General features: G+C 41.6%; 1 protein-coding gene across 2 annotated transcripts in view; it reads left to right on the forward strand.

Annotated features, from left to right (window-relative positions):
• Positions 1-15,510, forward strand: part of LOC124718859 (guanine nucleotide-binding protein G(q) subunit alpha) — a 79,138-nt gene extending 63,628 nt beyond the window's left edge. For both annotated transcript variants that reach the window (XM_047244492.1, XM_047244490.1), the window contains exon 8: positions 14,837-15,510. In XM_047244492.1, the coding sequence (XP_047100448.1) occupies positions 14,837-14,919 (83 nt within the window). In that variant the 3' untranslated portion in view covers positions 14,920-15,510. The remainder of the gene's footprint in view (positions 1-14,836) is intronic.
• The last annotated feature ends 922 nt before the right edge of the window (positions 15,511-16,432 follow it).

Genomic DNA, 16,432 nt, shown 5'->3' on the forward strand with positions numbered 1-16,432 from the left:
GTTGCGGATCTTCACCTGGTATACCGTAGACTTGATAAACCCTCATGCAAAAACGTCTAAGGGTGTCAAGTCAGGAGAGCGGGGTGCTCACATCCGTGGAGAGGCACGACCAGTTCATCTGCCGGGAAATGCTCGATTCAGATCCCGAACGAGGGCAAAATGGGGTGGTGCACCGTCCTGTTGAAAAACAGCAGTATCTATAATCCCATCAGATATCAACTAGGGCTCCAAAAATTGTTCCAACATATCTAGTTCTGTGGTTCCAGTAACTGTTCATTCTGCGAAGGAGGGGGAGCCCGTACACTGTTGACCTCGTTATCCCTAACCGCACGTTCACTTTTGCCGTGTCCCGTTGCCACTCCTGCAGCACGCTTGGTTGTTCATCTGCCTAGATCCTGCAGTTGTGTCTGTTCACTTGTCCACAGGTATGAAACGTAGCTTCATCACTGACCGAGACATTTTGCGTCAAATTATCATTTTCCACAGCTTGTAGCGGGTCATGACACGTACCTTGTCTGGCTGCGTAGTCCTCCGTTACAAGCTTATGTACGGGGATACGGATATGTATGTGGATACGGTACGCACGTTTGTGCAGCTTGTAACGAAGAACTCTCCATTACAGTGGTCTGAGGAATACCGAGCTCCCTACTAAGTCTGCTGGTAGATGCGGAAGGGCTACGTGTGATCGCATCCTGCACACTTTGCACGGTGTCTGGCGTTATGGCCGGCCTCCCTTGGATGTTCTTCATCTGCAACACTACCAGTATGCTGGAATTTATTGACTAGGGTCTTGATAGCAAGCTTGGTGTGGCCTGTTTTCCGGAATCGACAGGCAAAGTAATGTACAGTGACTTAGTATATCACTGAAATGTGTAGTGACTTTAGAATCACCCTGTATAATATTCGCACATCAACTGGAAGCAGACATTTCCACAATTCCAGCAGGATACGACACATTGATGTTTGTCATGGGATGTAACCAGAATATGAGCTCAAAGTCAGGAGTCAGTCATTATGAAATTTGTAATAGGCTTGTGTTCTGTAGTTTACTTTTGGTGAAGAAAATAGTCAAACCAAACCCAAGGTACTTGTGTATAACTATCATTGTAGTCACCATAGAAGTTAAAACAATACCATGAAACCTTAATTAAGAAATTTTGCTAAAAGGAAGACAAAATAGTAGAGGAAATGCCAGTCCCTCCAGTACCTTATACAAAATAATATCTAGTGACATTTTAACAAGCCTCAAGATCTGAATTGTTATCTATTTGGTTGGAGGGCTGCCACATGAGTAATCTGTCTTGGTGTGAAGTCTGTGTTTTTGGGGCACTGAGTGTGTAGTTTCATTTTTTGTGTACTTTTGTATCAGTTACAGAACGAATGTTGTAGAATTTGGAATGTCAACTGTTTTGGTCTGTGTGCTAGCACAGCCTATAGGATCAAGACGAGTCTGGACCAGTGTAGTTACTAGAATAGTATCACGAATGAAATGTTTTGTGGGTTCCTCTGTAATAGTTGTTGAATAATTCAGTACTTTAACTGGAGGGTAGGCTTCTAATGTGAAAATCCCTTTTTCTCATTGCCTGCATCTTGGCTTGAAAATCTCTCGCACCAACCTCCCCCACTCCCCCCCCCCCCCCCCCCCCCCATCCAACTCACGCTCCCACCCATCCAAATCGACGTCAAGCTATACCTTGTGTGCCTCACGTCGTTGACATATTCTCCTTTTTAGCATGTTGCTGAGCACTGAAAACTTGACAGTAAACTACCTCTCTCAACGCTGCTAAATGAGAGGATTTTCTTCTTTCATAAACCACATACATTACAACAATCTTTTAAACTCTCAAAACAACGTCAAACAATTCTCTGTCTGCCGGACAAGTTTGCCTCAAATGTATTAGTGACAATCGGAGTCCCTGTTCGTAGCGGGCTCTGCAACTCAAACTACTTTTGTTCCGTGAGCTTTTCCAGCATTGTCACAACCGTCTTCTTTCACGGAGACCAGCACAAGTCCGAGGTGGGGGTTGGTTGTTGGAGAAACCATTAAAAACAGCAGTTGTACGCGAGCTGCCAGGAGCTTCACCCTGTCCAGTAGCAGTGCCAACTTCATTGCCATTCAGTTAATGTGCACGTACTGAGCAACCCCGTGTTCGACGTGTGTTCACCTTCCAACTACATCAAATAAATTTTCTCCAGCAGTTGATCATCATTTGGTGTGTTGTACTATACTGTATTCGGTATAAATGAGGCCGACAAATGGTCCCTAGGGCAACCTTTAAAGCCAAAATATTATGGTGTCTTCTTACTCATTGTTCATATCCAAATAATTGTACGTCATAGTATTTTGAGTGGCAGTGTGTCTAAATGTGTCCGTACCTCTCGGTAGAAGAGAAGGCGGTGAGAGTGAGTGTCTGTTGCACAGTGAAAAGGCAGATTTGCACATGTTAATGTAGTGATATCGTGCATTGGGGCAGTGACAGATTATCAGGATATTCACCACTCTGCCCTGAATTCTACACTACTGGCCATTAAAATTGCTACACCAAGAAGAAATGCAGATGATAAACGGATATTCATTGGACAAATATATTATACTAGAACTGACATTTTGGTTACATTTTCACACAGTTTGTGTGCTTAGATCCTGAGAAATCAGTACCCAGAACCACCACCTCTGGCCGTAATAATGGCCTCGATACGCCTGGGCATTGAGTCAAACAGAGCTTGGATGGCGTGTACAGGTACAGCTGCCCATGCAGCTTCAACACGATACCACAGTTCATCAAGACTAGTGACTGGTGTATTGTGACGAGCCAGTTGCTCGGCCACCATTGACCACACGTTTCCAATTGCTGAGAGATCTGGAGAATGTGCTGGGCCAGGGCAGCAGTCGAACATTTTCTGTATCCAGAAAGGCCCATACAGGATCTGCAACATGTGATTGTGCATTATCCTACTGAAATGTAGGGTTTCGCAGGGATTGAATGAAGGGTAGAGCCACGGGTTGTAACACATCTGAAATGTAACGTCCACTGTTCAAAGTGCAGTCAATGCGAACAAGAGGTGACCGAGACGTGTAACCAATGGCACCCCATACAATCACGCCGGGTGATACGCCAGCATGGCGATGACGAATACATGCTTCCAATGTATGTTCACCGCGATGTCACCAAACACTGATGCGACCCTCATAATGCTGTAAACAGAACCTGCATTCATCCGAAAAAATGTTTTGCCATTTGTGCACTTAGGTTTGTTGTTTAGTACACCATCGCAGGTGCTCCTGTCAGTGATGCAGCGTCAAGGGTAACCGCAGCCACGGTCTCCGAGCTGATAGTCAATGCTGTTGCAAACGTTGTCGAACTGTTCGTGCAGATGGTTGTCGTCTTGCAAACGTCCCCGTCTGTTGACTCAGGGATCGAGACGTGGCTGCCCGATCTGTTACAGCCGTGCAGATAAGATGCCTTTGATCTCGACTGCTAGTGATACGAGGCCGTCGGGATCCGGCACGGCGTTCTTTATTACCCTCCTGAACCCACCGATTCCATATTCTGCTAACAGTCATCGGACCTCGACCGACGCGAGCAGGTATGTCGCGATACAATAAACCGCAATCGCAATAGGCTACAAGCTGACCTTTATGAAAATCGGAAACAGTACGCATTTCTCCTCCTTAAACGAGGCATCACAACAACGTTTCACCAGGCAACGCCGGTCAACTGCTGTTTGTGTATGAGAAATCGGTTGGCAACTTTCCTCGTGTCAGCAGGTTGTACGTGTCGCCACCGGCGCCAACATTGTGTGAATGCTCTGAAAAGCTAATCATTTGCACATCACAGCATGCTCTTCCTGTTGGTTAAATTTCGCGTCTGTAGCATGTCATCTTTGTGGTGTAGCAATTTTAATGGCCAGTAGTGTAAATCCGAGGTCAATTTCCTTAGCAAAATAATAGCTATTGTAAAAGTACCCTTCAGTCAGCTTTCAGTAAACTACTGCAAATGGAGTAGGACAGTTTTAAAAACTACTCTTTTTATTATTAAAGCACCTAATATACACTGTCCACTCACATTATTGTGAACACCAGTCAGAAGCCTGAATAACCACCTTTTGCAGTGCAGACTGCTGAGAGACGTGTAGGGAGGGAGTCTGTGAGGTTCTGGAAGGTACCGACAGAAGTGTGGTGCCGTGGCTAGCTGCACTGTGTTCCTCAATCGATGATCCGTGCCAGAAACAGCCAGATCGAGGTGGTCCCACAGATTCTTGATGAGGTTTACATGGTGGCCAGGTAAACTCACCGTGGCACTCTTCAAACTGCACACGTTCACTAGGAGCTGTGTCACACGTTGCACTCTCCTGCCGGTAGATGCCGTGACATCGTGCCGAGGAAAAACAAACTGTGTGTAGGGGTGGATGTGGTTCCCGTGGGTAGATGTGTACTTGTGTTCATCCGTTTTGCAGTGCAGAAAGCCAATATCACCCACTTCGGCTTGCACCCTTTCCACGATTGTTTTAGGATGTGTGCTATCGGTGTTTCGTGCCGTATACACCAGTGACCACCTGTCTGATGGAGCCTTAAACGTGATTCGTCTGAAACGGCTACCTGTCATGACTCCAGTCCAGTTGTGGTGTTGGCGTACAAATTCCGGCCTTTGCTGTCAGTGAACGGTGATCAGTACGGGTGCACCGACCAGGTGTCTGTGTAGGAGGCTCTTATGCAGCAGAGCTTGCTGAACAGTCGTTGAGGAGACACTGTTAGTAGCCCCGTGATTCATCTGAGCATCTGGTTTCTTAATAACCGCACAGCTGTGCGCTCGTATACATCTTTACAGCTGTCGCTCACGTCCGTCACCTGTGGCCCGTGGTGGTCCGCAGCTGCCGTGGCACCGATTTTGGATAGTGCTGTTTCTCTGTCACAGTATACTGCAACCACAGCAGCACACAGTTCAAAATGTAACCGTTTTGGAATTGAGTAGAAAGCCAATGATCATACTCCTTTTGGATGTCAGATAAATCGCTCCCTTTCCACATTACCACAATGACTACATTGTTGATCGCATCCCCCCCCCCCTCCCCCCCCTCCCCTCCGCCCCCGGGTATTGCATTTTGATAGGCAGACCTCCCATTAATGTAACTGGACCATTTATTTCTTGATGGGTTGACAAGTTCTCTTGGTTCTATGTTCCACTGCTTGAGAGTATAGGGGCACGTCAGTATCTTCAAATTCTTTTTCAGGCTTAAAGCGTTATAATCTAAGCTGCTACTCCATTTTCTTGAAGAGGTGAAAATCACTTCCAGCCTAGTCTTGGGTTAGAGTTCTTTTTGAACTGATGCAAGAATTCTGTTTCTCAGGCAGAATGTGGATCGGCATGTTGAGCAAACACAGAGTGCTAGCCAAGAGATTAATGCTTCACAGTAGAATTAAGAATTTATTTTCCTTCCACATCTAGAAGTGTCCAAAAAAAATACAGTAGCTGTAATCTGTCTGGCTACTAGACATTGGCATGCTCCTCCCTCCCCTCTTCTTTTTTTCCAAGGCTGTTTTGACTCTTGTCACTGGCTGCTGTTTGGTCACAGGAAGCAAATGTCTCGTCACTAGTTTCTGTTCTGTTCATTAGACGCATACTTTCTCTGTCTGTTGTGTCGGTAAAGATAAGCAGTAATACATTGAGTATTATGGTCCTCAGAAATATTGCCAGAAAGTTGGATTTTGCAAATTTTTATTTCAGTTTTCTGTAGGTGTATCAGCTGGTTGCTGGCTCCATAATGACAGATACTTGTCGCTTCCTGAACTTTTGCCTTCCCATTGTTAGACAGCTCCATTAATACACACAGTATTCACTCGTCACATTCTGTCTGTATGCAACTTACGGTTTGTGATTAATGTCAACAGCTTTAAGATATTTTGGCACTAAAAACTGTTTTAAAGATTGTTTTCACATCTGGTGGATGTTTCAGGTGTAATACCCATTTTGAATAGCTACTGTAGGCAAATGAAGTGTGCACTGACCTACTGAACCAGTGTAGTATCTGTTCCATTGCCACTTGCACTGCATGGCAGTGGAGGTTAGCTTCTTCATAGCCCATGTATCACAATTTTTTGAAATTTGAACAGCAATTTGATGGAGATACACCGTCTGTATTCTTTAATTATCTCAGAGGAAAAACCATTTGAAGGTAAAAAGACGCTAGAAGAAATAATAAAAGCAAACTTACGTGTCAGAATTAGAGCACTTGCATCAAATGCCTGTCTTTTACAGATGATTTAGCTCTTTTTGTTAACGGTGTCAGTGCAGTCATTATTTAAAATAATATTCTGGTAAATATTGCAGATAAAATGCTCCTTCAAATCCTTCTGTCAAAATGGAGTACACAATCAATATTTTGTGTGTACTCAGCTTGCTAAAATCTTATTTTGAAAAAATCAGAGCAGCTCAGCTCAGAGACAGAGTAGAGCCAAAATACCAAAAAATTCAGGATGACCTGGCGATTCCTGCAGGGATTGTCAAATATTAATCAGCTAGGCAAAGAAACTCATTGCTGTTTAATTACACCACTGGTGACAATTACCACAAACTGTGAACTGCCATCCTAAGTGACTTGAAGAGGAATGATTGCATAAAAATTATTGTAGGAAAAGCAGATATCAGGCTGAGATGGGATTGAATAATCTTGAGGGAAGGTAATCCGTCGATGACAGAAGTGGCTTCCAAAACACTTGTAAGACTGATTCGTGAGTGCCTGTGTCTCCCATCAGTCTTGGATGTGTATCAGGGGAGATTAATGTGAAAGATAGAGAAGAGTCAACAAAGAATGGCCCATTTTGTCACAGGATCTTGTAGTAATTGCGAACGTGTTCCAGGGAAACTTGACGAACTCCTGTAGCAGACAGTACGAGAGAGACGTTGCACACCATACAGAAATGTACTGGCAAAATTCCGAGAGCATACATTCCTCAAAGAGTTTGGCTGACTTATTGCTTCCAAACATTTACTTCTCTGGAAATGACCACAGTAAAAAAAAATTGAGTAATTAGAGCTTGTACAGAGGCGTAGTTGTTTTTTTCGTGCACGATTAATGTGTGTAGTGGGGAAAGGATAAACACTGTATCCCTACATCACAAACCGTGAGGAGGCTTGTGGAGTATAGAAACAGGTGTAACTGTGATGTTTCGCAATGACACATTCACCCCACTCTATCTGTTCTGATGGTGGGACTTAATCTCCCAGTGATGTGTCAGAGGCTTTGCATAAGTCTGAACGACTAGTATGGTCCAGCCTTGAGCTAAGGTGTGCTAAGGTGTGACCGCACATGTGGGAGAGACAAATGTAAATTGTGAAAATAAGTTATTTTTCCTTCTGACAGCTGGTTTTCTGTAACAGTAAATGAGGTATTGCTATTCTTGAGATTACACACACACACACACACACACACACACACACACACACACACACACACACACACACACACACACCGTTTGCACTCTGTTTCTTATACAGCACAGATCATCCGGAGGTAAATCTACATATTGATTTATTATACACTTATTTATTATTATTGATTTATTATACAGTTTGAACTGGAACTCTGACAAACTTTCACAGTGAGCGTTGTGTAGATTTACATGAGGATGACATGTGCTGTAGAAAATAACTACTGAACATGGGGAAATCTTACGCTAGGAATGGGTGAACTTCTCCCGATTCATATCCTTTATTCGCCATTGATGACATCCTGTAGAATAGGTTTTGGCAGTGATAGTATGTTACAGTTGGATTATGTACAAATTAAGTATCTTATGTTAACTTGTTGTGGTCTTCAGCCCAGAGATTGCTTCGATGCAGCTCTCCATGCTGCACTATCCTGTGCAAGCTTCTTCATTCCCAAGTAACTACTGCATGCTACATCCTTCTGAATCTGCTTAGTGTATTCATCTCTTGGTCGCCCTCTACGATTTTTACCCTCCACGCTGCTCTCCAATACTAAACTGGTGATCCCTTAATGCCTCAGAACATGCCCTACCAACCGATCCCTTCTTCTAGTCAAGTTGTGCCACAAATTTCTCTTCTCCCCAATTCTATTCAATACCTCCTCATTAGTCATGTGATCTACCCATCTAAACTTCAGCATTCTTCTGTAGCACCACATTTTGAAAGCTTCTATTCTCTTCTTGTCTAAACTATTTATCGTCCATGTTTCACTTCCATACATGGCTACACTCCATACAAATACTTTCAGAAACGACTTCCTGACATTTAAATCTATACTCGATGTTAACAAATTTTTCTTCTTTAGAAACGCTTTCTTTGCCATTGCCAGTCTACATTTTATATCCTCTCTACTTCAACCATCATCAGTTATTTTGCTCCCCAAATCGCAAAACTCCTTTACTACTTTAAGTGTCTCATTTCCTAATCTAATTCCCTCAGCATCACCCGACTTAATTCCACTACATTCCATTATCCTCGTTTTGCTTTTGTTGATGTTCATCTTATATCCACCTTTCAAGAAACTGTCCATTCCGTTCAACTGCTCTTCCAAGTCCTTTGCTGCCTCTGACAGAATTACAATGTCATCGGCGAACCTCAAAGTTTTTATTTCTTCTCCATGGGTTTTAATACCTACTCCAAATTTTTCTTTTGTTTCCTTTACTGCTTGCTCAATATACAGATTGAATAACATCGGGGATAGGCTACAACCCTGTCTCACTCCCTTCCCAACCACTGCTTCCCTGTCATGTCCCTCGACTCTTGTAACTGCCATTTGGTTTCTGTACAAATAGTAAATAGTCTTTTGCTCTCTGTATTTCCCCTGCCACCTTCAGAATTTGAAAGAGAGTATTCCAGTCAACATTGTCAAAAGCTTTCTCTAAGTCTACAAATGCTAGCAAAATAGATTTGCGTTTCCTTAATCTATCTTCTAAGATAATTTGTAGGGTCAGTATTGCCTCACATTGTACAACATTTCTACGGAATCCAAATTGATCTTCCACAAGGTCGGCTTCTACCAATTTTTCCATTGGTGTGTAAAGAATTTGTGTTTGTGTTTTGCAGTCATGACTTATTAAACTGATAGTTCAGCAATTTTCACACCTGTCAAATTTAACCAGTTACACAGCTTTAAAATCAGAATCTTTAAAATCAGTTTCAACAATATAAAAAACTTCTCTTACAGTGGGATGGACTGTCAACGAACCATCTGAACAGATTATTTTTGAAATAGTGTAATGGTGTGGTCAGAGCAGAATGTGGCAATTTATTAAAGAACTTCAGACAAGTTGTGAGAGTTTCTTGTCTGTGTCAGTCTGTGCCTACGAATGTCAATACTCATTTTGCTTCCAGTGTCGCAGTAGTGTATGTTTGTGCTAGTGTCAATATCTGTGACATTGTTTGTGACACAGGCATAAAGATTTAGAACTGTCAATATTTTGACCTCAGTGAACAGAGGACGCCAGTGTTAAACATTATTCCTAGTGCCTTTTGCTTTTTAAGTGGAACATCACTGATATGATAAGAATGTCCCCATAGTAACAGTGACAAGATATGTGAGACTGAAAAAGTCAAGAGTAAGCTGTTTATAGATATTCGTTAGTGATGACACCATTTAATTTACACACGAGATAATCCTTACAGATATAGTTAAGGTGGTTCTTTCCATTCATCTCGGGTCACAGACTACATAAATTTAATGCTTTACTTAATAAAATGCGGTTGGGTTTCTAGTATTTGAATCCACTGCATACTGAAGGCAGCATAATGCTGTTTGGAAATGCACATTTGTCTGAGAAGCAGTTTCTCTGTCTGAACCATATAGGTAGTATATTTAGGTGCCTTTTAAGGCCTATCTGATACGAAAAATACTGCCGAGCATCTCTGATGCATTATTGAAATGTCAGAATATCTCAACAGTCTACACATGTCACCTTCAGAACCACCTGCTGTCAGTGGCAGGAGAGGGAGAGATGATCAGTCGTGCCATTTGGGGTCAGTCTCTAGATCTAGCACACATTTACAGTGCACTCTGTCACACCAACCATTGGATCACCCTCTGTAGTTGATGCAGTTTTAACATTGTCAGTGCCAAATAAACATGTTGAATGCTGTTGACGAGCAACTGAAAATTCGGATCTCCCTGTGAAGTGTCTTCTTAGGTATATAGTACAAGGGGTGTTCAGTAAGTAGTGCAACACTTTTTAGTGTCAACCAATTTTGGTTGAAAAAATACGGAGTTTGTAGTGGAACATGGTGGAATATTCCCACTTCAGCCTCTATATTTTCGTGAAGCTCCAGTAGGTGGTGACGCTATGCGTAGCCTTCAGAACGGTGTATCTGAGGTGTGTTCTGTGAAGAGTGTGTCATCAAGTTTCTTTTGACAGAAAACCACAGCATCTCAGAAATCCATAGATGTTTGCAAAACATCTGCAGAGACCTGGCGCGAACAAAAGCACAGCGATTCGTTGCGCGAGGGGTCTGTCACTTAACATCGAGGTTGTGCAAACCTTTCCGAACTTCGGCACGCCAGCCGGCCCGCGCAGCTGTGCCTCTTGCAGCGTCGGAATGTGCAGACACATTCGTTCGAGGTGACTGACTGATCACAAACAAACACCTCACTGCACAACTGAATGTCTGTGTTCGTAGTGCTGACACATTCGTCCACCATTGAGGGTGTGCTCGCTGAGTTCCTCACTGCCTAATAGAATACCATATAGAGTAACAAAGTACCACTTGTGTGGCATTGCTTCCACCTCAAAACAGGCTGATTTTGTCAATTTTTTTGTTGAACATTGTCACATATGATGAAACATGGGTGGAGTGGGGCACACCATTTTTCGCCCGAACAAAAAAACTCAGCCACACCCTCAGCCGGTAGAATCGTGGTGACTGTCTTCGGGGATTCTGCAGGGGTTATTCTGTTTTATCTCCTCCCACTTGGTGCAACATGCAACTCAGAACTGTATTGTGCTACCCTCAGGAAACTGAAGAAACAAAATCAGCATGTTCATAGCCACAAAAATTGAAATGAACTACTTCTTCTTCTTCTTCTTTTTCTTTTTCTACTACTACTACTACTACTACTACTACTGCTTTTTCTACTACTACTACTACTACTACTACTACTGCTTTTTCTACTACTACTACTACTACTACTGCTTTTTCTACTACTACTACTACTACTACTGCTTTTTCTACTACTACTACTACTACTAATGCTTTTTCTACTACTACTACTTCTTTTTCTACTGCTACTACTACTACTACTACTACTTCTTTTTCTACTACTACTTCTTCTTCTTCTACTACTTCTTCTTCTTCTTCTTCTTCTTCTTTACAATGCACACGGAGAGCAGCTCAGAAAACATTGGACTTCTCTTTCTCAACCACCCAACAGCCCAGATCTCACACCTCTCAATTTCCATCTGTTTGACCCTATGAAGGATTCATTCCATGGGAAGCAGTATATGGATGATGGAGAGGTTATTGATGCTACAACAGCAACTCGTAGAGTGATACCGTGCGGGCATACAGGCTCTCCCAGTAAGGTGGCATACAGCCATCACATTGAATAGAGATTGTTGAAACGCGCGCGCGCGCGCGCGCACACACACACACACACACACACACACACACACACACACACACACACACACTGCTGTACACTTGACACAGTGCCAGTACTGCAATTTTGTGTGTGGACTGAGGTGATTGGTTATGTCAGGTGGAGTAGGCGAGAAGAGAAAGGAAGCAAGGGGATGGGCAAAGGATTACTGACGTTTCAGAGGGAGACAGCAGGTGTACGGGATAGGAATGCAAGCCGGCACCTGTGAATGTGTGCAGCACACGATGACGAGGAGTGTATTGGAAAGGGGTGACAGAACAGAGGGGAAGATTTGTGGGAGTAGGATGAATGACGTTGGGGTCCTGGGGAGAGTAGAAATGGATGTGGGGCAGTGGAAGGAACTGGGGAAGATTACAGGAACAAAGGATGTGTTGTGAGGATGACTTCCATCTACGTTGCTCAGAAAAGCTGGTATTGGGGTGAAGGATTCAGATGGCATGGGTTGGGAAGCAGCCATTGAAACTGAGCACATCAATAGTAGTACTGCACAGTTGCTGTACTGGTCACTAGATAAGAAGCCACGAGTTGATAAACGGATGAATTTATTTGACATGTTTCAGGTAGAACTCTTCTACAGATTGTCTGCAAAGCAGAAATACATAGTGAATAACAGAAAATGTAACTAAATAAAGACTATACGAGAATATGAAACTAAAAGTATAGTCAAAATTAAATGGCTGAAATACACACCATTATCAATTTGGTGATAAGATATGTAAAGACAGTATGTAACAAACAGAGCTGTAGTGGCTCACTGGGTAGCTACAGCATGATAACCAAGAAGACAATGCAAGGCACTAGAGGGTTGTGATGAATACAAAAGTAGTGACAGAAACAGAAGAAATTTTTTTTTTCCATAAGAAATATAGTGTATAAAAAAAGACTTTTGGAAAAGTTTACAAAGTGTGAATAATAAAATGATCAAAGAATAGAAATTTAAAATTATATAGAAAATACAATTGACAAAAACGACATATATGTAAAATGACAGATAAACAGAATAAAATTCCAAGACAGTTGCCTAAATTCAAACTCTCACAAAATTACATAAATAAAACGAGAGAAGGAAAAAAATTTAAAAAGGTAAAAGACAATAGAGAAAATTCAGTTGTAACGTAAGGCAAGGACTCAAACCCGCACAAGATTAGGTGAGGGAGATAGTGCAAGCAAAACTCGTTAAAAGATAAAATAAATAATATAATAATAAACGACCATTGGAACACAGGGGAAAATAGAGGGCATACTAAAATTTCCAAAAGCATTATGATAAGCTGTAACAACAACCTATTCAGTACATGAGCACTAATTATAATATTAGATATCAAGGATGCCGGGAATTCAAACACTCGAGAAATACATGTGACAAAAGCGATAAGTATGGGAAACATTCCAGCATCCTTGACATCTGATATTATAATTAATGCTCATGTTCCGAATAGATTATTGTTACCACTTACCCCAGTGCTTTTGGGAATTATATTATGTCCTCTATTTTCCCTCGTGTTTCTGTGGGGATTTTTTATTATGTTATTTATTTTGTTTTTTTAACAAGTTTACATACACAATCTTTGCAACCTATTCTCGGAGGGTTTGAGTCCTCGATCACTAAGTAAGAAGCCGGCAATGACTGACGCATTCCAGTTAGACCCCGTCTTCAGATTGTCTGCAAACCAGAAATACGTAGGACATTAAACAGCTGAAATACACACCACGAACATCTCGGTGATGAGCTATATAAAGACTGTATGTAACACAGCTGTCATGGCAGACCGACTAGCTACAACACGATAACAAGGAAGAAAATTTAAGCAACCCGAGGGCGGTGACGAATACAAAAGTAGCCCGTGTAGGGACAGAAACAGAGGAAATTTTTCTTTTTCCTAAAAAATGTGTTACACAAAATTAAACTTTTGTAAAATTTTACAAAGTGGGAAATAATAAAATTAACTAAGTGTAGTAATTTATAAATATAAAAAATACCATTGACGAGAGCTACAGTTAACAGAGTAAAAATCCCGGGACAGTTAGAAAAATTCAAATCTTCATACAAAATTACATCAATAAAATGTGAAGGAAAACAAACAAAAATAATAAAGTACTTATACTGATTTGCAATATGGTTGCATTCTTTTGTGTGATTTTGTCACAATTACAAAAAATTTGCCACATTGTGCTTGGCAGTGTGTTTCACCGCTAGGTGGTCAACTCCTCTGTCGGCTGCAATTTGGGTGAACAGTTGGTTGAAGGTTGTGCCCAGATAAAATAACAGCAGACATGGTATAAAACACATCTGCTTTCACAGGTAGACCTACCCCGATAGTATGGAATAAGCCCAAGACAGAACTGGTGTGTGTGCGCGCGCTACCAGTTTGAGATGGTTGGTTGTTAAATATGTGAAATTTTTTTTAACTTTATTTGGATTAGTTTTGTGCATATATTCAGTACAGAACATTTGAGACCTATTGTGATTTCATACAGCATGTCATCTGTGACAGTAACCCTACTTCCAGAACAAGTTTTCACTCAGTGATCGATTACGCTCTGGTTCGAAACTTCCTGGCAGAATAAAACTGTCCACTGGACTAGGACTCTGACCTATCAGCTTTGCCTTCCACAGCCAAATCCTCTGCTGATGGAGATATTTGAGCACAACTAACGACGTGCCCCCAGGGCTTAACCTCTGCCAATATCTTATCTCCTATCCTCCAATCTTCGCAGAAGTTCTCGTGCATATCTTGCAGGGCTAACACTCTTGGACGAAAGGATATTGGAGAGACATAACTTAGCCACAACATGGGGGGTTGTTTCTAGAACGAATTTTCACTCTGCAGTGGAGTATGCACTATTTTGAAACTTGCTATTAGGACAGCAGAAGTACTTGGATAGCTCAGTTGACAGAGCACTTGCCCGTGCACAAAATGTAGCTCCCTGGAAGACTATGTACTGTTACTGAATTACCTATTGAAACAAATGAAAAACATTAAATATACCTGGTTCAAATTAGCGCAGTATGCAATTTGTTCTTTTGTCTCTAAAACATATGTAATATTTAGTATTCTTTCCAAAAATTCTTAAATGTGCTTGTCTTTATGTATGACCAACGATTTACTGCTTCACAATTTCTTCAGTAGTCACGACTACCAGTTGGATAGTAGTAGCATGGTAGCAACTGTAACATTATTTTCAGTTACTGCATGTCACCCATTTTCATTGCTGTTTACAGATACAGAGAACATCAGGTTTGTGTTTGCGGCAGTGAAGGACACGATTTTGCAGTCGAACCTGAAGGAGTACAACCTGGTTTAAAACGCCACGCCACGCCTGGCAGCTCTCGCTCGACACCACGTAACATATTGAGAGATAATTTATTTTTAATCATTTTATTACATAAGAAAAAAGAATTGGAGGAAATGTTCTTACATTGTGTATTGTGTTCATTGTATTGGGTCAGAGGAATCCAATGCCAATACAGTCGTACATTAATTAGAGAGCATCGGACACTTCACTTATTATTTGTGGAAGGAAGAGCTCCCTTCTTCTCCTTCTCCTGAGTGTTGTGTCACCTGAGTCCAGTGTCTGATGTAGGGATACATTTGTTAGTGAGCATCGGAGAGAAGTCACAACTAATTCTTTGGTTTCCTTCTCTTCTGCCTTTCTCCCTCATCCCTCTTCTCTCTCTCTATCTCTCTCTCTCTCTCTATCTCTATCTATCTCTCTGATGTAAACTTCAAAATCCTTAATTACCTACTGCCAATGACAACGTAGCAAAAAATGTTTTTGTGGTTTATAGGACAGAAATTTCTGGGCAAGAATGGTTGATAAGAGGAATGTAATATAACAATTGCTTTAAACATGAATTTTATCACACCTGGGAAGTATGAGATGTTTAATCTTTTCTTTGGGGGGGAGGGGGGGGGGGGCAGTTGTTGAAATGCGCTACATATAGCATTACGTTTAGGAATGAAGAAGGGTACCCCCATGATTGTGTGTGATATTTAAACTTACACTACCAAGTTAATGTTAATAACTACTTCAGTTTTACAGTAAGCTTATTATCTGCTTGTCAGCTGTACTTTCCTCAGTGCTCTGGCTACCAGTTAAATTTATAGCAGTGGACCAACTTGAACCAAAATATCAGTTTGTTTCTTTGGGTTAAAATTGTCCAAAATTTCTGTATTTATTGGCATATATGGTGTTTGTAATTTTCTTCAGGAGTACATTACAGGAACTACGAGCTGCAAACAGTAGCGTTTTTGATAGTGCAACATTTTAAAATAATACCTTCGAATTGTAAAAAAATATTTTGTGAAACAATTATAGTCTGCAGGTGTTTGCAAAATATCTCATTATGTTATGTTAAAATTTCCCATATTTTGGTGCATTGTGATAGATAACACCAGCTCAACTGAGAGCTTTTGTAAGGATCCAGAGTTTGCATTTACTGTTCGAGTCGGTGTGTTTGTCGATTCGGTAAGGTTTCTGTGAAACATATCTGTGAAGTGGGAGAAGGTCAACGCCTAACAATATTACCTCCTTTGGGACTCTCTCTCTCTCTCTCTCTCTCTCTCTCTCTCTCTCTCTCTCCCTCCTCCTCCTCCTCCTCCTCCTCCTCCTCCTCCTCCTCCTTACACCTCTTTCTTTCCCTTCTATGCTTTTCCACCTTCCCTATCCTGTAGGAGAGGCATTGACTTGCACTTATGGAGAGCAGCTGTATGAAATCTATTGAATCTCCAGTGCCTATTGTCATCATCTGGTTGTAAAACAAGGGACATTTACATGAATGTATGCTAATCTGTTTGTTAATTGTATTTTAAATGAG

Source organism: Schistocerca piceifrons, chromosome 10 (assembly GCF_021461385.2).
Source record: "Schistocerca piceifrons isolate TAMUIC-IGC-003096 chromosome 10, iqSchPice1.1, whole genome shotgun sequence".
Classification (NCBI taxonomy): domain Eukaryota; kingdom Metazoa; phylum Arthropoda; class Insecta; order Orthoptera; family Acrididae; genus Schistocerca; species Schistocerca piceifrons.